The sequence below is a fragment of the Mytilus trossulus genome, chromosome 14 (assembly GCF_036588685.1).
Source record: "Mytilus trossulus isolate FHL-02 chromosome 14, PNRI_Mtr1.1.1.hap1, whole genome shotgun sequence".
Classification (NCBI taxonomy): Eukaryota; Metazoa; Mollusca; class Bivalvia; order Mytilida; family Mytilidae; genus Mytilus; species Mytilus trossulus.
The window spans coordinates 66755016-66780391 of NC_086386.1; the positions used below are offsets into that span (position 1 = coordinate 66755016).

General features: G+C 31.2%; 1 protein-coding gene across 5 annotated transcripts in view; it reads right to left on the minus strand.

Moving 5' to 3' along the window:
- Positions 1-730: 730 nt before the first annotated feature.
- The window catches only part of LOC134697371 (telomeric repeat-binding factor 2-interacting protein 1-like), a 128707-nt gene continuing 104061 nt past the window's right edge, over positions 731-25376 (minus strand). For 4 of the 5 annotated variants that reach the window (XM_063559611.1, XM_063559609.1, XM_063559608.1 and 1 more), the window contains 6 exons: positions 22741-23162; positions 14290-14314; positions 14013-14078; positions 4759-4808; positions 3845-3950; positions 731-1180 (listed from right to left, as the gene is read on the minus strand). In XM_063559611.1, the coding sequence (XP_063415681.1) occupies positions 1056-1180; positions 3845-3950; positions 4759-4808; positions 14013-14078; positions 14290-14314; positions 22741-23162 (794 nt within the window). In that variant the 3' untranslated portion in view covers positions 731-1055. The remainder of the gene's footprint in view (positions 1181-3844; positions 3951-4758; positions 4809-14012; positions 14079-14289; positions 14315-22740; positions 23163-25376) is intronic. The other variant, XM_063559610.1, reaches the window with a different exon arrangement.

The following is a 25376-nucleotide window of genomic DNA, read 5'->3' on the forward strand; positions in this document are numbered from 1 at the left end:
GGGACATTTACACAGGGTCAAATTTTCACAATGTCTTTAACTGTCAACCAACAAAAGGAAAATTAAACACAGTGAAAACAAACGTTATATAGCAATGTTCAAGGGCTTGTTTGTCAAATCACAATTTTCTTGAAGGTTATTTTATCAGCGGATATGAGTCAATGGTAATAATGACCACCTCTTCTATGAAAGTTTTTAGTACACTATCATAATATTGTTGACAACAGAAGGATTATGACCATTATACATTATACCGTCCACTTTCAAAGTATATGATGACAAAAAATATGTCAATACATTTTTTTTACTTTCATTATTAGCTACACCAAGGAAGCCACTGTAGAATCAGTACAAGTGTATACCCTGGCATGCATGGTTTTAATAGCTAGCAATAAAACAAGGTTTAATCCACCATTTTTTTACACAAACAAGAAATTGTCTGTACAAACACAGGAATATGACAGTTGTTATTCATTTGTTTGATGTGTTCGAGCTTTTGATATTTCCATTTGATTAGGAACTTTCTGTCTGGAATTTTCATCAGAGTTCTGTACTTTTGTTATTTCAATTTTCACCAATGGGTATTTGTGCAATTCATTTTTCTAAATCTTTAGTTTTTTTGCAAGAGTTTTTTTAACAATAGTTTGTCTGTTTCTCTTTTTACTTTTGGCTTTGTATGTGTATTGATTTTTCCCTCCTGTTTTGTACAAATATTAGAACAGAATCATACTTAAAAATCTATTTCTAATTTAATTCATTATTCATTGTTTACATTGCAACATCTCCCGAAAAAGTCCTGATTTCTATACATTTTGTCATATTGATTAGTGAAGTAAAACATAAAACATATAAAGGAATTTTAGCTCATTTCAATATGAACACTTAACTCAACCTCAGATGATCTTAAACAGACTGATTATAAAATAATCTAAATTTAAAAATCTGTGTAGAAATTATACTATAGGTAGGGTTCTGGATTCAATAAGATAACAGGAACATTAATGACCCTCTGAATTCATTAAAATCTGTCTCCTTGTTGCTCCTTACCAGGAACATTAAAGAGCCTCGAGAAAAGCTGCCCTCAATCTGACTCTTGATTCGCCATATTTGGATGTCAGTTTGTCCATACTACTGTTATTTTCTACATGTTTATCATCATCCAATTCCCAAGTTAGTTTACCTGCAATTCAAAAAACATGTTATTAAGGTTGTATACACTAAATCCAGCATAGTTGTAAATGCCAACTTTAAGCTTAAAAGGAAAGTCAAAACAACAATATTTTATAATTTTATTTTATTTTCAACTAACAATGAACTGAAAATCAAATCTATTGGAGGGAAATGTAATGAATATTTTAACAAATTAGAATATTTCGGCAGGAAGCTGTCTCTGGATTTTTTAAAAGAAAAGATTTGATTTTGATTTTTGGTGTTTTAAAGCCACTTTTAGCACCACAATTAGACTATTTAGTGGCGGCCAATTTTTATTGGGTGGAGGAAGCCGGATGCCCTTAAAAAAAAAATTGTAAGGGTTCCGCAGAACCCAGTGTCTCGCCTACTTTTGCTGTAAATTGCAGGCTCAACAAAAATGAGAAAAAAAATCAAAAAAAAAATTTCTGTAGATACAATCTTTTGATTGTAAGAAGCTTCTGTCTAAGTTTGGTAAAAATCCAGCATAGTTTAAGAATCTAATAAATGTTTTAAAAACTGCAGACTTTACACGTATGTAATGTTAACTGAAAGAAAATCTAAGTCCATTTAAAAGTAATATACGGAAAAAGTGGATTTATTTTTTCACAAAATTTACTTCTGGATTCTATCTTATGATCATAAATAAGCTTCTGTCCAATTTTGGTACAAACCCAGGATAGTTTAAGAAAGTTATTAATATTTTAAAAACTTTAACCACAGAGTGAATGTAATGTTTCCCCGCAGAAAAACTAAGTCCATTTAAAAGTAAAATATGGAAAAAATGGATTTATTTTTTTACAAAATTTACTTCTGGATACTATCTTATGATCATAAACAAGCTTCTGTCCAAGTTTGGTAAAAATCCAGCATAGTTTAAGAATCTAATAAATGTTTTAAAAACTGCAGACTTTACACGTATGTAATGTTAACTGAAAGAAAATCTAAGTCCATTTAAAAGTAAAATATGGAAAAAGTGAATTTATTTTTTTATAAAATTTACTTCTGGATTTTATCTTATGATCATAAATAAGCTTCTGTCCAATTTTGGTACAAACCCAGGATAGTTTAAGAAAGTTATTAAAATTTTAAAAACTTTAACCACAGAGTGAATGTAATGGTTTCCCCGCAGAAAAACTAAGTCCATTTATAAGTAAAATATAGAAAAAATGGAATTTTATTTTTACAAAATTTACTTCTGGATACTATCTTATGATCATAAACAACGATGGAATGTAGGATCGCTTAGTCTTGCTTTTTCAACTAAAGTCGAAGGCTCGACAAAAACAATACATAACCTAAGGGGAAAGAGTTTAGGGACTAATGATCATTGGAATACTAGAAAGGTTCTGGCACAGCAAATTTAGATTACATATAGAATGTGGGTGGGGGTCTGAACAGATTTTATATATTTTATGATAAAAGGGATTCAAATGGGAGGAAACTTAGTGTGCATGGTTAAAGTATACGCATCTGACAGGATATAAGAATAGGTAGGGATCTGAACAATTATAGAGATAAGATTATTGAATGATTTATCTTATACAGGTGGCAGAGCTTGTCCCATAGAGCTAAAATATTAAGTGCACCAATATGAATTTGCCATAGCAAGAAATAAATATGTGTTTGTTTCTTAAAAATATGAAAATGAAGGAACAAGCATCAATTTTGAAATACATATCAAACAGTAGACCTCTAAAAACAGGGAGAATCACCAGAGCTAAAAAAAAACAGTATTTCTATGCCCCACCTATGATAGTACGATCCATGTACTATGGACACATTCTTGTTTAAATTGATATTGAATTTATAGGGGTCACTGAATTATTTTTTTTTGTACTAAATAGTTGAGGTAGCCAGATTGATATAAGCACTAGTTGTTGTTTCTGTTTTTCTCTTTGCCACAATGTGAATTTATATTGTAGAAGATGTATTCAATTTCTTAATAAAATATTATTTACACTAAATCTTTTGTACAGCATAAAAAGCAATTAATATATGCAGATCGGCCAACATTCTTGTTTTTTTGGCAGATTTCACCCATTAACCCCTCAAAGTTAATTGCTATTATCGCTATTTTGTGCATTTCTCTTTTGATCTTTTTTGTGATAATTTTTCATATCATGCTACTCGCTTGAAATGGAAAATTATGGCTAGTAACTAAGGAGGTATGTGGGGTTCCTAATGAAATTGACATGAAATTGACATCTTCGTCATAGGTAAAATAGCGATAAACAGATTATCATTGGTCATCTCAACTCGATTGTTTTTCTCACTTTCGACGTACCGGCTCAAGTGAGAAAATCAATCTTGTTGAGATGATCAACGATAATCTATAAATTACTAAGGTTAGAAATTGATGAAAACATTTTTTGTGCATTATTCTTGATTCACAAGTTAATAAATTCAAGATAATCTTTTACAGTAGAAATGCTGTCCATAAGACTTCAGCGGATTCACTATGAATCATGGGATACTGATTTATAAGATTTTGGGGGTAAAGGGAAACTATTAATTCAAATGTCCTACAATATCTATATACACTTTTGTGTCAACTCTAGCAAAACCCCAGCAAATCAAATATCTTCAACTTTTTTCTCAATTCATGAAAATTGGTAGCCACAAAAATAAATGAATCCACAATAAGTTTTCATACTTTTTCCTGATTCTATAAATAGAATAGTTTCCTGTACACAACCATCATGCTGTTGTAGTAGATATAATACTTCTTCTTGTAACAAGCCATATGTCTCGCCAAATATCTGTAAGGAATGAATAATTAAAAAGATGATCATTTCATACAAACTACTGCATATCTGAACTGGTCCTTTTGCCTTCAGAAAATTTGAATTCCATTAGAAATATCAAATACATATGATCAATTGAAATTTTGCTAAATAAATAAGATGTTGATGTCATGAATTTAAAACAAAAGGTTATCCAATGAACCATGATTTAGTTGTCAAATTATAATGCTTCCTTATCACAGATAAATATAAAGATCACCTCCAGGACTTACTGTGGATTCATTATTATTTGTTGAATACCAATTTTTGTGGATTTCGTGAATTTCAATGTCCAACAAATTAAAAATGTTATATAGAAATGTATGCAGACTTTGGCATAATCACGAAATCAAATATCCACAAATGGCAAATGTATGGTTGGAGGATAAAAAAAATGTTTACAAAAGGTTGTGGACAGGACTGGGAAGCAGACTCCCAACTGTGTTTATAAATATTGATCTTGTCCAAATCATCATTGAGGGGAAATAACTGTTATACAGGGACTCAACCTATGATTTCAACTATGTTGACATGTTTTGTTAATGTTTCATAAATGTGCAAAAACACCAAATATCATGAATATTGAGCAATTGGCCCGGTAGCTTTAGAGAAAATTTGAAAATGTGACCTGACTACATCAGATGCTTTTGGTCAGGTAATGTTCACTAAGTGAAATCCTATAATAAACTAATCATAGATACCAGGATTGAAATGATGCAATATATCTCATCATAAAAACTATAAATCAGAAATTATGAAATAAAGACTGAAATATTTTACTCACCTTTAATTTGTTCTGTATATCATCTGTTACTTCATTTATCTTTACCTCATCTGTAAATAAAGCAATATTATAGTTCCTGTTTGTAAAATTGAAAGCTTATCCTACTCTTTGCTATAAAGATAAAGTGATGTGGGCTGTTTACAGTTTTGTTTTTTCACCTTTGTCTTCCAAGTAAAACACAACTAGAGGCTCTAAAGAGCCTGTGTTGCTCACCTTGGTCTTTGTGAATATTAAACAAAGGAGGAGGATGGATTCATGACAAAATTGTGTTTTGGTGATGGTGATGTGTTTGTACATCTTACTTTACTGAACATTCTTGCTGCTTACAATTATCTCTATCTATAATGAACTTGTCCGTGTAGTTTCAGTGGAAAATGTTAGTAAAAATTTACAAATTTTATGAAAATTGTTAAAAATTTATTATAAAGGACAATAACTTCTTAGGGGGTCAATTGACCATTTTGGTCAATTGACTTATTTTTGAGTCTTAAATTGCTGTACATTATTGCTGTTTAAACTTTATCTCTATCTATAATAATATTCAAGATAATAACCTAAAACAGCAAAATTTCCTAAAAATTACCAATTTAGGGGCAGATTCTTAACAATGAGTTGTCCGATTCATCTCAAAATTTCAGGGCAGATAGATCTTGACCAGATAAACTATTTTACCCCTTAATAGATTTGCTCTAAATGCTTTGGTTTTTGAGTTATAAGCCAAAAACTGCATTTTACCCCTATGTTCTATCTTTAGCCCTAGCGGCCATCTTGGTTGGTTTGCCCGGTCATAAAACACAATTTTTAAACAAGATAGCCTAATAATGATTCTGGCTATGTTTGGTAAAATTTGGCCCAGTAGTTTCAGAGGAGAAGATTTTTGTAAAAGATCATAGAGATTTACGAAAAAAGGTTAAAAATTGACTATAAAGGGCAATAACTCCTAAAGGGGTCAACTGACCATTTTGGTCCTGTTGACTTATTTGTAAATCTTACTTTGTTGAACATTTTTGCTGTAACAGTTTATCTCTATCCATAATAATATTCAAGATAATATCCAAAAACAGAAAAATTTCCTTAAAATTACCAATTCAGGGGCAGCAACCCAACAACGGGTTGTCCCATTCATCTTAAAATTACAGGGCAGATAGATATTCACCAGACAAACAATTTTACCCATTGTCAGATTTGCTCTAAATGCTTTGGTTTTTGAGTAATTACTAAAAACTGCATTTAACCTCCATGTTCTATTTTTAGCCGTGGCGGCCATCTTGGTTGGTTGGCCGGGTCAAAAAACACAATTTTTAAACTAGATACATCAATGATAATTGTGGCCAAGTTTGGATTGATTTGGATCGGTAGTTTCAGAGGAGAAGATTTTTGTAAAAGATCATAGAGATTTACGAAAAAAGGTTAAAAATTGACTATAAAGGGCAATAACTCCTAAAGGGGTCAACTGACCATTTTGGTCATGTTGGCTTATTTGTAAATCTTACTTTGCTGAACATAATTGCTGTTTACAGTTTATCTCCATCTATAATAATATTCAAGATAATAACCAAAAACAGTAAAATTTCCTTAAAATTACCAATTTAAGGGCAGCAACCTAACAACGAGTTGTCCAATTCATCTAAAAATTTCAGGGCAGATAGATCTTGACCAGATAAACAATTTTACTCATTGTCAGATTTGCTCTAAATGCTTTGGTTTTTGAGTAATAACCAAAAACTGCATTTAACCTCCATGTTCTATTTTGAGCCGTAGCGGCCATCTTGGTTGGTTGGCTAGGTCAAAAAACACAATTTTCAAACTAGATACATCAATGATGATTGTGGCCAAGTTTGGATTAATTTGGCTTGGTAGTTTCAGAGGAGAAGATTTTTGTAAAAGATCATGGAGATTTACGAAAAATGGTTAAAAATTTTCTATAAAGGGCAATAACTCCTAAAGGGGTCACTGACCATTTTGGTCATGTTGACTTATTTGTAAATCTTACTTTGCTGAACATTTTTGCTGTTTACAGTTTACCTCTATCCATAATAATATTCAAGATAATATCCAAAAACAGAAAAATTTCCTTAAAATTACCAATTCAGGGTCAGCAACCCAACAACGGGTTGTCCCATTCATCTTAAAATTACAGGGCAGATAGATCTTGACCAGATAAACAATTTTACCCATTGTCAGATTTGCTCTAAATGCTTTGGTTTTTGAGTAATTACTAAAAACTGCATTTAACCTCCATGTTCTATTTTTAGCTGTGGCGGCCATCTTGGTTGGTTGGCCAGGTCAAAAAACACAATTTTTAAACTAGATACATCAATGATGATTGTGGCCAAGTTTGGATTAATTTGGCTTGGTAGTTTCAGAGGAGAAGATTTTTGTAAAAGATCATAGAGATTTACGAAAAAAGGTTAAAAATTGACTATAAAGGGCAATAACTCCTAAAGGGGTCAACTGACCATTTTGGTCATGATGACTTATTTGTAAATCTTACTTTGCTGAACATTATTGCTGTTTACAGTTTATCTCCATCTATAATAATATTCCAGATAATAACCAAAAACAGTAAAATTTCCTTAAAATTACCAATTTAAGGGCAGCAACCTAACAACGGGTTGTCCCATTCATCTTAAAATTACAGGGCAGATAGATCTTGACCAGATAAACAATTTTACCCATTGTCAGATTTGCTCTAAATGCTTTGGTTTTTGAGTAATTACTAAAAACTGCATTTAACCTCCATGTTCTATTTTTAGCTGTGGCGGCCATCTTGGTTTGTTGGCCGGGTCAAAAAACACAATTTTTAAACTAGATACATCAATGATGATTGTGGCCAAGTTTGGATTAATTTGGCTTGGTAGTTTCAGAGGAGAAGATTTTTGTAAAAGATCATAGAGATTTACGAAAAAAGGTTAAAAATTGACTATAAAGGGCAATAACTCCTAAAGGGGTCAACTGACCATTTTGGTCATGATGACTTATTTGTAAATCTTACTTTGCTGAACATTATTGCTGTTTACAGTTTATCTCCATCTATAATAATATTCAAGATAATAACCAAAAACAGTAAAATTTCCTTAAAATTACCAATTTAAGGGCAGCAACCTAACAACGAGTTGTCCAATTCATCTAAAAATTTCAGGGCAGATAGATCTTGACCAGATAAACAATTTTACTCATTGTCAGATTTGCTCTAAAAGCTTTGGTTTTTGAGTAATAACCAAAAACTGCATTTAACCTCCATGTTCTATTTTGAGCCATAGCGGCCATCTTGGTTGGTTGGCTAGGTCAAAAAACACAATTTTTAAACTAGATACATCAATGATGATTGTGGCCAAGTTTGGATTAATTTGGCCCAGTAGTTTCAGAGGAGAAGATTTTTGTAAAAGATCATGGAGATTTACGAAAAATGGTTAAAAATTTACTATAAAGGGCAATAACTCCTAAAGGGGTCAACTGACCATTTTGGTCATGTTGACTTATTTGTAAATCTTACTTTGCTGAACATTTTTGCTGTTTACAGTTTATCTCTATCCATAATAATATTCAAGATAATATCCAAAAACAGAAAAATTTCCTTAAAATTACCAATTCAGGGGCAGCAACCCAACAACGGGTTGTCCCATTCATCTTAAAATTACAGGGCAGATAGATTTTGACCAGATAAACAATTTTACCCATTGTCAGATTTGCTCTAAATGCTTTGGTTTTTGAGTAATTACCAAAAACTGCATTTAACCTCCATGTTCTATTTTTAGCTGTGGCGGCCATCTTGGTTGGTTGGCCAGGTCAAAAAACACAATTTTTAAACTAGATACATCAATGATGATTGTGGCCAAGTTTGGATCAATTTGGCCCGGTAGTTTCAGAGGAGAACATTTTTGTAAAAGATCATGGAGATTTACGAAAAAAGGTTAAAAATTGACTATAAAGGGCAATAACTCCTAAAGGGGTTTACTGACCATTTTGGTCATGTTGACTTATTTGTAAATCTTATTTTGCTGAACATTATTGCTGTTTGCAGTTTAACTCCATCTATAATAATATTCAAGATAATAACCAAAAACAGTAAAATTTCCTTAAAATTACCAATTTAGGGGCAGCAACCCAACAATGGGTTGTCCAATTCATCTAAAAATTTCAGGGTAGATAGATCTTGACCAGATTAACAATTTTACCCATTGTCAGATTTGCTCTAAATGCTTTGGTTTTTGAGCTATAAGCCAAAAGCTGCATTTTACCCCTATATTCTATTTTTAGCCATGGCGGCCATTTTGGTTGGTTGGCCGGGTAAACAAACACAAATTTTAAACTAGATACATCAATGATGATTGTGGTCAAGTTTGGATTAATTTGGCCCGGTAGTTTCAGAGGAGAAGATTTTTGTAAAAGATCATGGAGATTTATGAAACAAGAGGCTCTCAAGAGCCTGAATCGCTCACCTTAATTCTTTTGGTTAAATCTCTCATCAATGATTATTTTGGCTTTTCAATTTATTTAAATGTTTTTGGATCAACCTATTTTCGTCAAAAGCAAAAAAAAAATCATTTTCTCCTATGTTCTATTTTAGCCATAGAAGCTGTTTCTTGACAAACAAGGAAATAAAATATAAAATTTATACTAGATACTATGAAACTCATTTAGCCTAAGTTTGGCTGAAATTAATACAGCAGTTTCAAAGGAGAAGATTTTTTAAAGTAAGTCAACATGATGAACAAATTGTGAAAAAGTCTTTAAAGGGCAATAACTCCTTAAGGGGTCAATTGACAACTTTGGTCAGATAGACTTATTTGTAGATCTTACTTTGCTGAACATTACTGCTCACTTTACAGTTTATCTCTATCTATAAACCAAAAACAGCAAAATTTCCTTAAGATTATCAATTCAGGGGCAGTAACCCAACATCAGGTTGTCTGATTCATCTGAAAATTTCAGGGCAGATAAATCTTGACCTGATAAACAATAGTACCCCATGTCAGATTTGCTCTAAATGCTTTGGTTTTTGAGTTATAAGCCAAAAACTGCATTTGACCCCTATGTTCTATTTTTAGCAATGGCGACCATGTATGTTGATAGATCAAAACTTCGGATACATTTTATAAACTAGATACCCTAAGAAACATTCAGTTAAAGTTTGGAAGTATTTGTCCCAGTAGTTTCAGAGGAGAAGATTTTTGTAAAAGATAACTAAGATTTACGAAAAATGGTTAAAAATTGACTATAAAGGGCAATAACTCCTAAAGGGGTCAACTGACCATTTCGGTCATGTTGACTTATTTGTAAATCTTACTTTGCTGAACATTATTGCTATTTACAGTTTATCTCTATCTATAATAATATTCAAGATAATATCCAAAAACAGCAAAATTTCCTTAAAATTATCAATTCAGGGGCAGCAACCCAACAACAGGTTGTCTGATTCATCTGAAAATATCAGGACAGATAGATCTTGACCTGATTAACAATATAACCCCATGTCAGATTTGCTCTAAATGCTTTGGTTTTTGAGTTATAAGCCAAAAACTGCATTTGACCCCTATGTTCTATTTTAAGTAATGGCGACCATGTTTGTTGATAGATCAAAACTTCGGATACAATTTATAAACTAGATACCCTAAGGAACATTCAGTTAAAGTTTGGAAGTATTTGGCCCAGTAGTTTCAGAGGAGAAGATTTTTGTAAAAGTTAACGCAGGACGACGGACGCCAGACGCCGGACAAAGGACGCCAAGTGATGAGAAAAGCTCACTTGGCCCTTCGGGCCCGGTGAGCTAAAAAGGAGTGGTAGGTTAAAAATGTTGCTGATGGGCTTTAAATCAGATATAAAGGAGTTGACAGATAATTTCAGTCATTTTAACATTCTAGTTGATCTTGTTTGAAGAATTATTTTGTTAATAATAAAGTCCTTTACAGTCTTCTAGATTATAACTAAAAACCACAAAAAGGGGTAAAAATGTCACTGGTATACAGGTATAAAAAAAAAAATAAAAAATCTTTAACAGTTTATCAGTCAGAGATATAACTCTATAGGGTTATTCCAGGAAATAACTTGCTTGTGTTATCAAGGTTATTACAGATACTCACCTTAAATTTTCTAAATCTGTAATAACATATATGCTTGTTATTTGTAAATTTATTTCATTTATAGTGGGCTCTAGGGAACTCTTGAGACTTTGCGCAGAAACTAAATGCATAGTCTTGATAACTAATTTTTTAATTAAATTAATACATTTTTGATAGACCATGGTAAATCAATGAGTCAAGGCTATTAAGAGATAAACTTAGCTGTGATAACAAGGCTCAGTTATTAAAGGAATGTAACTTATTATATAAGACACTTGGGAATTACTGAGAAACTTGCGCAGAACCTCATACATGCTCTGGTCATTATTTCTTACAATAAATTAAACTACATTGTAATTAAGCATGATGTATGTCTGAGCAAATGCTTTAAAGTGATATAGAGAAGCTGTGATAACACCCTTTAGTTATTACAGGCATATTTTTTCTGTAATAACATATAGGTGTACTATGCAAAATTGGCAAACTATTATATCTTTAAATAGTTAAGTATACATATAGAAAAAAGAAATATAAATAGAACTTTTATATATTTTAACTAAACTAATGATGTATATCGTCCCTTTGAAACATGTAACATACGTATGTTATCACAGTTCTTTGATTTTTTTGTCCACAATAACAATGTATGTTATTTTCCTGTAATAACCCTATAGAGTTATATCTCTGACTGTTTATTAATAATTTTAATCATGTTACCACAAAAATCAACAAAAAAGTTAAGCCAGGTTATGGCCCAAGAAAAAGTATTTCAAATATGCACATAATGTAAAAATGAATAGGGTTAAGAAATATAATTGAAAAAAGATTTTTATCTGATGACCTCACAATTATATCATAATAAGTATCGTTTTCACAAAAACAATGAAAAATACAGAACTAGGCCTAAATTAATATATATTATGTTTCCCCAAACCCGACCGACCCTGCAAAAACGGTGCTACTCATGAAATTTTATTGTTGAAACTTAGTCGAAAATTATTTTATTCATGTCCAATTTTCAGGCTTGCCGCATCTTCCCTTATTGTTCAATTTTTTTTTTCCCTACCTATCCACACCATGCTTGGCAGGCTCGGGATTGTGGAAACTAAAAATATATTAATTTAGGCCTTAATGCAGTTGTCTGCCTTTATTCCATTGTGCATCATGCACAGCAAAGAAACAAAGCATAATTTAAGAGAAGCTTTGTTATAAATAGTGACGTAATCTGACCAAACATAAATTGTTTCTTGGATGCGCAAATACTTCTCCACTCTAAAATTCATTTAAATTTGATGAAGAACAAGAAAAAAGATTATAACAAAAAACCACAAAAAGGGGTAAAAATGTCACTGGTATACTGGTATAAAAAAAAATAAAAAAAATCTTAAACAGTTTATTAATAATTTTAATCATGTTGAAGGCCTCACCTATATTATTTTTTTTCTGATATCTAGAGTTCTTGAAAATTAAAAAAAAAAAAAATCTTCATTGAATGGCAATAAATGGATCAACATTTTGCTGTGTTGCCATTCTTTACATTTGTCATTTCAGAGGCTTTTTATCGCTGACTATGTGGTATGGGTTTTGCTCACTGGAGACCAGTGTATAGCTGTAAACTTCAGTCATTTAGTCTCTGGTGGAGAGTTGTCTCATTGGCAATAATATACCACATCTTCTTATTTTTATATGGTAGAAATTGTTTTCTTGATAATTTTACTATTTCAGTTGTTTCCCTTTATCTTTATCCCTTTTCAAAATGTCATTAAAAAGGCAAAACATTAATTAAAGTTCTCTTTTAAGGGCAATTACTTCTAGAAGGAGAAATCTGACATTTTTGTCAAAATAGAAAGTAAAAACAACTGACTTTCTTGCATTTTTGGCATTTCTAGTTTTACAGATTTAGACAATACTTGCATTTTACCACAAAAATCAACAAAGGAGTTAAGCCAGGTTATGGCCCAAGAAAAAGTATTTCAAATATGCACAAAATGTGAAAATAAATAGGGTAAAGAAATATAAATGAAAAAAGATTTTTATCTGATGACCTCACAATTATATCATAATAAGTATCGTTTTCACAAAAACAATGAAAAATACAGAATTAGGCCTAAAATAAAATATTATTTGTTTCCCCAAACCCGACCGACCCTGCAAAAACGGTGCTACTCATGACATTTTATTGTCGAAACTTAGTCGAAAATTATTTTATTCATTTCCAATTTTCAGGCTTGCCCCATCTTCCGATATTGTTCAATTTTTTGTTTCCCTACCTACCTATCCACACCATGCTTGGCAGGCTCGGGATTGTGGAAACTAAAAATATATTAATTTAGGCCTTAATGCAGTTGTCTGCCTTTATTCCATTGTGCATCATGCACAGCAAAGAAACAAAGCATAATTTAAGAGAAGCTTTGTTATAAATAGTGACGTAATCTGACCAAACATAAATTGTTTCTTGGATGCGCAAATACTTCACTCTAAAATTCATTTAAATTTGATGAAGAACAAGAAAAATTCAAAACTTTTACAAAATATGCAAATTTTATCATGGTGTGTTGCCATGGTAACTTGTTCAAATTGAAATTTGTTTGTATTTTCTGAATACCTTGTACCTTAGTCTAGTTTGGACAAATTGAAAAATATATATTATAACTTTTAAATTTGTAGTAATATTTCACCAAATAAGGGCCTTATTGCCCCTACTCCTTTAAGCAATGATAACCATGTTGGTTGGTAGACAAACCATCTTACACATTTTTAAACTTCTTCATTTTATTGGTCAAGTTGTTTGACAGGAAATGTTTGTTAAAAGTTTTAAGAATCTAAATGATGGTTATAGCTCATACTGGATTTTAAGCCCAAGTTTTTCAAATAATGAGATTTTAACTACAAAATAATGACTAACATGGAGAAAATGGTTATGCTTTCTTTATATTTTTTGTACCAAATAGACCAAATATTTAATGATTTAGCTGATTATCCTTATTTGGACTAAGGCAGGCTAAATTCTCCTTTCCAAATTCTGAATGACATTTGCTTGAGATCTGTTTTGTGGTTTGAGATGTAGATTTAAAATCCCTAAAGCAGATAAAACTGACATAAGAACCTGTCAAACTACTGGAACAAAGGTTTACAACTACCCTATATTATTTTATATATATAGGTCCTACACAAATGCATGTCTAATCTTACCATCAGATGTGTCTTCTGTATTATCCTCATCATCAAGGATGTATCGTGTGCGACTCTTTTTATTTTCTGGAAAGAAACATATTGCAAGCTAATCAATGATTACAAAGTTTATACTGTTTCTTCAATATTCATCAGGTATTATTTTTATCAAACTTTGGAGTATCTTAAAAAGATGTATAAGTTCAATAAGATTGTTCATTTTGAGAAAAGTTTTTTTTATTTTGCCAAAACTTACAACCTTACTCATAATTTTCATGTATAACAATTTATGACTTACCATTAGACTGCCTTGTCTGTTCTGTCTGAAAAACAAAATGCATAATTATCATTATAATCATGAACTAGATATGTATTTTTATTGATTCTGTTGTAAGGTGATAGATGTTGTATGAGATTATTGGAAAACAGAGTAATTAGATCAAGACTGAGCAGCATCTGTGTCCTGACTATGGTTGATTATCCATGTTAGATTGACAGTGTCCTTCATGTTACTACTGTTTATCATCCCTGGAACAAAATTAAATCATGATCAATTGTTAATGTCCTTATTTTATAGTTGATTATGCCTAGATCATAACCGAGGATATACCACTGTTGGCACCAGGCCCTTCGAACACAGCTGTGGTCCCATAATTTCAACAAAGGATCCTGTATTTTGAACCTGTTGTTCTATAATTTTGTCAAAAAAATCTATTTTACAAATGTACAATACATTAATGACTCATGATCATGACTTCTCAAATTTTGTCTGTTTGGTGTAAAATTCCCAGTGAATTTAACAGCACATTGAATGTTGACAACATGTGACTGATTCACACTTGTTTTTGATTGGATCATGTGACTGATTCACACTTGTTTTTGATTGGATCATGTGACTGATTCACACTTGTTTTTGATTGGATCATGTGACTGATTCACACTTGTTGATTGGATCATGTGACTGATTCACACTTGTTTTTGATTGGATCATGTGACTGATTCACACTTGTTTTTTGATTGGATCATGTGACTGATTCACACTTGTTGTTGATTGGATCATGTGACTGATTCACACTTGTTGTTGATTGGATTTAATTGATAAATTAGAGCACTGCTAACTGGATTCTTTTGTCTTTTAATGAGTATATCCCGCTAACATGTTTAACCCGGCCACATTATTTATGTATGTGCCTGTCCCAAGTCAGGAGCCTGTAATTCAGTGGTTGTCATTTGTTTATGTGTTACATATTTGTTATTCGTTCATTTTTTTTTATATAAATAAGGCCGTTAGTTTTCTCGTTTGAATTGTTTTACATTGTCTTATCGGGGCCTTTTATAGCTGACTATGCGGTATGGGCTTTGCTCATTGTTGAAGGCTGTATGGTTACCTATAGTTGTTAATGTTTGTGTCATTTTGGTCTTTTGTGGATAGTTGTCTCATTGGCAATAATACCACATCTTCTTTTTTATATATATAGATAGTTTAAGAATTTGTAAAATAATTCTAAGTCTTCACTAACTGTACAAATGCTGTTACACAATTGGAAACAATAATTGGACAAAAATCAATGAAAAAATATAACTAGGGGCTCTGAAAAGCAGTTGTTTGCTCATCTTCATCTTCAGCATTTGTAAATCTTTTAGTAAGTTTTTAAGATATTAGGCCATTAACAGCTGCACCATGAGCGCATGACACGCCCCTCCCTTTTTCAAAGAAAAAAGTTCAATAACTTTTATCTGAAAATAGGAAATAACTAAAGGGAGGTTTTCTTAAAAGATATACACCAGTCACCCTAGTTTCATAAATTAAAAAAATTGAAAGGGAGCTTATGTCAATACATAATATAAGCAATTCACCAAAGTTGTATGAAAACTGCTGAAAGCATTTTTGAGTTATTGTCTGAAAACTGAAAAATCACCCTTTTTTTCTGAATAAAACCCCATTACTCAGAAAAGCAAAAATCTAAAATTATGAAAATCAAAAGGGAGCTCAAATCAAAAGATATAAATAATTCACCCAAGTTTCTTGCCAAATTGTAAATGATTATTTGTTTGTTCTTTTTCTCAGGAAAAGAACAAGTAATAATTGTCCTTATAACAAGTTAAATCATGAATACACAAAATAGAAGGATAATCAAACACCCTGACAATTAATGTACACTATGAACATCTTTGTGAGTAGGATAAGTTCCGGTGCAATGGCGGCGCCCACGTTTTTTAACATGCTAGAGCAAATTTAATTTAATTGTGGCCTGAAACCCTCAATATAAAGCTACAAAGTAACAGAATTCAACAAAACAAAAGTATGAATATAGAAATTTAACAAAATTTAAATTGAACGTTTAAAATGCCATCAATTGGAAAAGACAGCCCTAACCCCCATACCACGACGGACACGAGGTCAAAAACAGGGACAACAACAATTAAACACACAATAGGATCAAATCAAGCAACATTTGAACTAAAAAATGAGAATATTTATCTATGGAGACGAGCCCTTTTAATTCGTTACTTCAAAATTCTTGGAAGTCATGAAAAAGCAAAAGTTGAATGGAATGACTTTGACCAGAAATCGAAACTGATAGAAATTGCTGATGATAAACATGCATTTACAAATAAAATCCCAAAGAAAGAATTATTCAAATCAGCAGTGTCGATTACATTGGATAAACAGAAACTCTTTGTGATTACTATTTACTATACAACCAAAAAAGCCACTATCCAGGGTCAGGGGACAAGTGAATGGTTACAATCTGAATTTAAAGTCATAAATGAAACAATCAATAAAATTAAAGAGATTAAACAGAAAGGGAACCTCCCTTGTGATGTAGATAAAATTTTTAGTGAATTAAAGTTTAAGAAGAATGAACTAATTGATATAGAATCTCCAGAAGACCTGGAACCAATAGCTGAACATGTACATGTACAGGCAGATAAAGTTATAATTGATATTGAAAAGATACATGTACCTTCAGAAAATGAAACACAAAATGAAACATTCAAACCGAATACATCTGTCCTAAACAACCAAGAGGGATATGATCAAGCTAAGATGAAGATTCTTGAATCTGAACTTGAAAAGATTAGGTCCGAACAAACTCGCCACAAAGAGGAGATAACTCAAATGAAAACAACAATACATGACCTAGAAATTGAACTTGTGAAAAAAGACACTGAATTACAAGCAGTACAAAATCTATGTACTAACTTGCAAACTAATTTAAACAAGATAGAACATTTGAATGAACAAATTGACAAAGAAAAATCATTGAAAATAAAAAAGAATGAGGATAGATTGAAAGAAATGGCAAATGAAAGAAATCAAGAAATCCAACGAGTTGTCAAAATGGAACAAAACATAAAAGAATTGCAACATACAATTGAAAAAGAAGCAGAAAAACGCGTAGAGGACCAAACCTACCATGCAGAGACGAAAACCAAGGATACAAAACTACATGTAGAAAGTGCCGAAGAAGATAATCACATACAAACCGAAAGAATATCTGAAAAGAAAAACAGTGAGAAAAATGAGCCCGACAGAAGCAATAATAATATAAAATCTTATGCTGGTGTGAGAAATCCAACTTTAAGGAAGGAAAACAGCCACCACAGGGATACCTATGATTTATTGATAATAGGCTCTTCGATTATCAAAGACATTGACGGCAAAAGATTGTACAAAAATAGAAAAGTTCAAGTTACCACTCTACACGACAAAACAGTGTTTGGAGCAATTCAGTATATCAAATCGTTTAGAGATAAAGCAAAACATATAATGTTCCAAATAGGCTCCAATGATATAGAACAGAAAACACCGGACGAGGTTATCGAAGAAGTAGAAGAACTAGTCAGAGTGACACAAAGATATAACCCAGATGCAACAATCACTTTTGGTGAAATACTGCCACGTTTTTTGAGTGACAGATATTATGCTAAGTTTTTCAATGAACACCGCCTTATTTTTAATGTTCAATTGTATGAATTATGTAAAGATTTAGATTTACATTTTGTAAGGTATGATTTCATTCAGCCTGATTATTTTGTAGATGGAATACATATTAAAGGTCATGGCATTCCAATTATGGTTATGTCCATTAAAAGAGTACTCAATACACTACTAAATGTAAAGTTATGGGAAAACAATGAAAATAACACAAAAACAAATCATGTAAGAAACAATGGTATACCTAATTATCAAATGCCAAATTCAATAACAAACAGAAAGCAGAGAGATCATCAAGCTTTTGAGCAGAAATCTCATTTTAATAACCCTATACATGTAGGGAGTGAAAGTGCTATGAATGGCAGAAATAAAATTGTAAATATGATGGAGCTCATGTTACAGGAAATGAGAACGGGTCAGTGGTAATATGTCTGAATGTTTAGAAGAAAAATCTAGTCTATTGATATATAACCGGTATATGTTTACCGCCATATGTACTTTTCATATGTTTTGATTACAAACTGATTTTTTTATGTCAGTGATAAATATGTATAAATAATTAGAAGAAAAATGTATAGTTTATTGATATATTGCTTACCGGTATATGTTTACCGCCATATGTACTTTTCATATGTTCTGATTACAAACTGATTTTTTATGTCAATGGAAAATATGTATGAATCATTAGAAGAAAAATGTATAGTTTATTGATATATTGCTTACTGGTATATGTTTACCGCCTTATGGAATTTTCATATGTCCTGTTACAAACTGATTTTCTATATATAGAACTAAAACACAAATGGGAGGTGTACATGTAAAATAAATTCAAAAGAAAAGCTTTTTTATTTTTATTTTTTAATTTCTTTTTTATATGTTCAAAGTGTGACTAGAAATAAAATAAAATTATATGACAAATAGGTTTTTGCACTGATATATACAACAATATAAATATAAATTTGTTTATTACATTAAATTGTCTTTGGTATTGATTTTAATATAATTGGTAAATACTAGTATATATGCAAGGGCTTAAAATATTGATTTTTCTGAATTTAAAGAATAGAGTTACCTCCCATAGACCATACACAAGGTAATATCATTTGAACTTTTATATATTGTGAATATTGAGGTTTTCAGGTTTACAACAAAATAAGAAAGATTTATATGCTCAAATGTCAAATTGTTATAAAAATTTATCTATATCCTCATGGAATGTTCATGGCCTTGGAGACAAACTGAAAGATGAATTGTTTATTGAGAATTTAAAAGGTGACATAAACATACTTTTAGAAACCTGGAAGGGAGAATCTAAAGAATTTAAATTGGAAGGCCATTGTATTATTTCTAAGTCCCGTAAAAAAAGAAAAAAAGCAAGAAGGTATAGTGGGGGCATTATTGTTACTATAAAAAAGCCATACTTTAAAGGCATTACATATTTAAAAGAAGCAACAACCTCGCCAAATAGACTATGGCTTAAGTTGAATAAGAACTTTTTTGGATTTGTACATGATATTTATCTGTGCGCTCTTTATATACCCCCCTTTTCATCATCTCACTATGATAATGACTTAGATTTTTTAGAAAATGAGATATCATCTTTCTCCATGAATGGACAGATTGTATTAATCGGAGATCTAAATGCTCGAACTGGCCAAAGAGCTGACTTTATTGTAAATGATTCTGATCACATCAATAATTTTGATGGTTTTGATTTACTCCCTGAAAATTATATTACTGATTCAGAAATTAATAGAAACAATCAAGATACTTCTGTAAATACAGTTGGTACAAAGTTATTAGACTTGTGTTTGTCTTCAAGGCTGCGTTTACTCAATGGTCGATTTTTAGGTGACTCATTGGGATATTATACATATATGTCAAGCAGTGGATTTAGTACTTACCTATCAGATCATGTTCAAATTACTTTATATATGAAGTGCTCTATAAATATAGATAAAGAAATTGGCCTTGAGGAAAAAGGTTGGCACTGGATTAAATCATATAAATGGACAGAAAATTCTAAACTTAAACTTATTGATGCTTTATTGACTGAAAATGTAAAGAATGAGATAATAGAGTTTGAAATGGATAATTACGAGGAAAATCAGGTTGGTGTTGATGAGGCTACAGAAAAATTGACAAAAATTTTAGATAATATTGCAAGCCTTTCTTGTAAAGCAACTCCAAAAACTAAAAGGAGGAAGAAGAAAAGGAAATTTAAACAAGTTTGGTCAGATAATGTTATATATGAAACCAAGCGTCAAATAAATAAAATAGGAAACAAAATAAGAAATAATCCAAATAATAATAGTTTAAAGCAAAAGTTTTTTGAGTTAAAAAAAAACTTGAAGAAAATGGTTAAACACAAAAAGTATGAATATAAACAAAAACTTTATAATTGTTTAAGTGAATATATCAATCAAAATCCAAAGGAATATTGGAAAATCTTAAAATCTCTTAAGAATAAAACAGAAAAAGATGAAATACCAGAGGTATTAAAAGATGAAGAAGTTTTAATAAAACATTTTCAAGATCAAGGTAAACCTTCATCTATAAATAATGCTTTTATGATAGACATTGAATCACAGTTAAAGCTATTAGAAAATAATATAGACTTCAAAGCTGAAACAGATGCTCCAATATCTTGTTCAGAAGTAAATAAGGTAATCAGAGGACTAAAACTTCAAAAGTCTGCTGGACCAGATAGAATTATAAATGAAATAATTAAAACCTCAAATCAAGTAATAATTAAGTCAATTGTTAAAATATTTAATTTAATTCTAAAAACGGGTATATACCCAAAATCATGGAAGGACTCATATATAATTGCACTTCATAAGAAGGGAGATAAATCTGATCCCAATAATTACAGAGGTATATCTTTAATCAGTAATCTTCCTAAAATATTCAATGCTGTACTCAATAATAGATTAATCACAGTTGTGGATAAACAGCTGAATAACTGTCAATTTGGCTTCAGAGAAAACCACAGAACTGCTGACAGTATTTTCATATTAAAATCTTTAATTAATAAATATATACACAAAAATAACAAAAAAATATATGCATGCTTCATTGACTTAAGAAAGGCATTTGACTCTGTATGGATGACAGCCCTTCTGTATAAATTATGCAAAATGGGAGTAGGAAAGTCTTTTTACAGAGTAATAAAACAACAATATTTAAATACAAAATCCTCTTTAAAACATAAAGATCACATTTCTGACTATTTTGACATTACTAGAGGTGTGAAACAAGGGGATTCATTAAGTCCTACTTTGTTCAATATTTTTATAAATGATATCACTAAAGGTTTGGAAGAAGACAACTCAAGTCCACTGGAGCTTATAAATAGTAAACTAGGCTCCCTCCTGTTTGCTGATGATCTGCTTTTACTATCAGAATCTAAGGAGGGTCTCCAAAATAGTCTAAATAAAGTTTCCATGTTTTGTGAAAACTGGCAGCTTTCTCTAAATATAAATAAAACAAAAAGTATGGTCTTTTCAACAACAAAGCAAAAGCCTGAAACATCTATACTTGTATATAAAAACAAAAAAATAGAGAATGTTTCAGAATATCCTTACTTGGGTCTGCTGATTAAATCAAATGGTAATCTTAGTCATAGTACAGCTGAATTAACAAAAAAGGCAAAAAAGGTTTTGTTCACTATTAAAACATATACTAATTCTCTTGGCAGCCTTCCTATCAGAGTGTCAAATAACTTATTTGACACCTTAGTGAGACCTATATTGACTTATAATTCTGAAATAACATATTTGGACTCATATATAACATATTTCAAAGCTAAAAAAAGAGCTTTGGTTTCTGGAAAAATTGTGGACCCATTTAATTTTATTGACAAGACTCCAATAGAAAACTTGCATCTTGGGTATTGCAAGTTTACCCTTGGCACTAACAAGAGTGCCTCAAATTTTGGTACAAGGAACGAATTGGGAAGACTGCCTATTGAATGTCATATAAAAACCCAAACTATTATGTATTTAGCAAGGCTTTTCACCTCAAATTTGAATCCCTTATTACATGAATCTTTTCAATTAACTAAAACTTTGGATTCTAGTGGCACCTATTCATGGTTCACTTTTGCAAAAGATATTCTTTCTGAATCTAACATTGATATAGATAGACTAAAAACCTGTGATAATTTAAAACAATTAAAAAATATTAAAAGCTATATTAAACCCCAAATAAACTCATACTACAACAACCTGTTGATAAATAAGTTAACATCTATTGATGATAAAAGTAAATTAAATTTTTATAAAGCACTTGAGCCAAATCTATTGATCAAACCTTACCTCTCTAACCCAAACTTTGAATTTAGAAAATTAATTACAAAACTTAGAATCAGTGACCATTCATTATTAATTGAAAAAGGTAGGCATTTTAAAATTCCTCGCGAAGAGAGACTTTGCAAAAAATGTAAAGTACTAGATGATGAGAAACATTTCCTAATAAATTGTTCTCATAATTCAAATATTAGATTAACATATTTTGATTGCATTAATAGAGAAAGTAATTTATTTGCTAATCTCACTGACAATGACAAAGTTATATATATACTTAACCCATCAACACCAACACAAGTGAATAAACTAGGATCCTTTATAAAAAAGTCAATGGAACTGAGGACAGGGGACCCTTTAATATTTACCTGAATTTGTGTATATACATTGAGTTACTTAGTTATTGTCTTTATTTGTTTTTGTTGTTGTTATATGTCACAAACTGTAAAGTTTATATGGCAATAAAACTTTGAATTGAATTGAATTGAATTGTTAATACCTTTTTATTTGGTGTGCCATCAGTTTTCTTTCGTAATCTTTTTCTTGACTTTCTATTCTTATTTGTTGACGTACTTTCCTCTTCGTTATTTTGATATCTAATTAAACTAGCATCTAATTCCTCATCAGAACATTCGTCTGACCCAGCCTCATTGGTGTTGTTTAGATTACAATCTCGTGTATCAGTAACTACTTGTTGATTGTCTGATGGAACAACTGACTTTGATAAATTCACCTGTAGCTCTTTGTTTGGTGTTGAATTTACATTGCCTTTGCTGATACTTTTTAATTGTTGATCAAAATCATCTTCTGTTATGAAGGAATCAATCTCTTCAGATAAATCACTTGTTGGTTTTATTTTGGGTTTCCCATTTGTTATGTTTTCCTTTATTTTTATAGTCTGCTCTAATGTTAATGTGTTATCTGCATAAAAAAATACAATTCTTGAATTTAAAACAATTTGATACTTGTTAATATCAGTGATATTGTTTGCCTTAAATTACAGGAGAATAAAGGCTTTTCCCCCCTGGAGTAGAATCCAAATTTGAAAAAAAATGGCTTAAAATTATTCCCAAAAAGACAACTTTTTTCCCAAACAGTGCAGTCTCAGTGGCAATTGTGCATGAATACAAACTTTAAAAACTCATTTATACATTTCATCATTGTTTATATGCCTAAAATGACTATATGTGCAGTTTAGGGTCTCTCTCTCTCTCTATATATATATATATGTATCATCCAAAATGGACACAATATTCACACTTTATACAGGTCTGAATTTGATTTTTCATTTTCATTATTATAATTAAATTTTTGACACATAATAGGTTTCTGACACAGAATAACTGCAGTCAAAGAACTTCAAATTAGTTATATGATTTGAATTTACATTCATTGTACAGTTCTACTTTTGTTCAATACACTATGCTGTTAAATATTAACCCACCCACCCCCTAAAAAACAAATATATGAAGAAATTTTCAAATTTTCATTTCATTTCTGAAATCTGAAATGAGAAAAATTGTCACACCTGCCAATTTTTTTCACCTCCCCCTTATTAAAAACTAGAGGCTCCAAAGAGCCTGTGTCGCTCACCTTGGTCTATGAATATTAAACAAAGGAAGCAGATGGATTCATGACAAAATTGTGTTTTGGTGATGGTGATGTGTTTTATGAAAATTGTTAAAAATTGACTATAAAGGACAATAACTCCTTAGGGGGTCAATTGACCATTTCGGTCATGTTGACTTATTTGTAAATCTTACTTTGCTGAACATAATTGCTGTTTACAGTTTATCTCTATCTATAATAAAATTTAAAATAATAACCAAAAACAGCAAAATTTCCTTAAAATTACCGATTCAGGGGCAGCAACCCAACAATGGGTTGTCAGATTCATCTGAAAATTGTAGGGCAGATAGATCTTGATCTGATTAATAAATTTACCCCATGTTGGATTTGCTCTAAATGCTTTGGTTTTTGAGTTATAAGTCAAAAACTGCATTTAACCCCTATGTTCTATTTTTAGCTGTGGCGGCCATCTTGATTTGATAGTCGGGTCACGCCACACATTTTTAAAACAAGATACCCCAAAGATGATTATTGCCAAGTCTGGATTAATTTGGCCCAGTAGTTTCAGAGAAGAAGATTTTTGTAAAAGATAACTAAGATTTACGAAAAATGGTTAAAAATTGACTATAAAGGGCAATAACTCCTAAACGGGTCAACTGACCGTTTCGGTCATGTTGACTTATTTGTAAATCCTACTTTGCTAAACATTATTGCTGTTTACAGTTTATCTCTATCTATAATAATATTCAAGATAATAACCAAAAACTGCAAAATTTCCACAAAATTACCAATTCAGGGGCAGCAACCCAACAATGGGTTGACCGATTCATCTGAAAATTTCAGGGCAGATAGATCTTGACCTGATAAACATTTTTACCCCATGTCAGATTTGCTCTAAATGCTTTGGTTTTTGAGTTATAAGCCAAAAACTGCATTTTACCCCTATGTTCTATTTTTAGCCGTGGCGGCCATCTTGGTTGGTTGACCGGGTCACGCCACACATTTTTAAAACAAGATACCCCAATGATGATTGTGGCCAAGTCTGGAATAATTTGGCCCAGTAGTTTCAGAGGAGAAGATTTTTGTAAAAGATAACTAAGATTTACGAAAAATGGTTAAAAATTGACTATAAAGGGCAATAACTCCTAAACGGGTTAACTGACCATTTCGGTCATGTTGACTTATTTGTAAATCCTACTTTGCTAAACATTATTGCTGTTTACAGTTTATCTCTATCTATAATAATATTCAAGATAATAACCAAAAACTGCAAAATTTCCACAAAATTACCAATTCAGGGGCAGCAACCCAACAATGGGTTGACCGATTCATCTGAAAATTTCAGGGCAGATAGATCTTGACCTGATAAACATTTTTACCCCATGTCAGATTTCCTCTAAATGCTTTGGTTTTTGAGTTATAAGCCAAAAACTGCATTTTACCCCTATGTTCTATTTTTAGCCGTGGCGGCCATCTTGGTTGATTGACCGGGTCACGCCACACATTTTTTAAACTAGATACCCAAATGATGATTGTGGCCAAGTTTGGTTCAATTTGGCCCAGTAG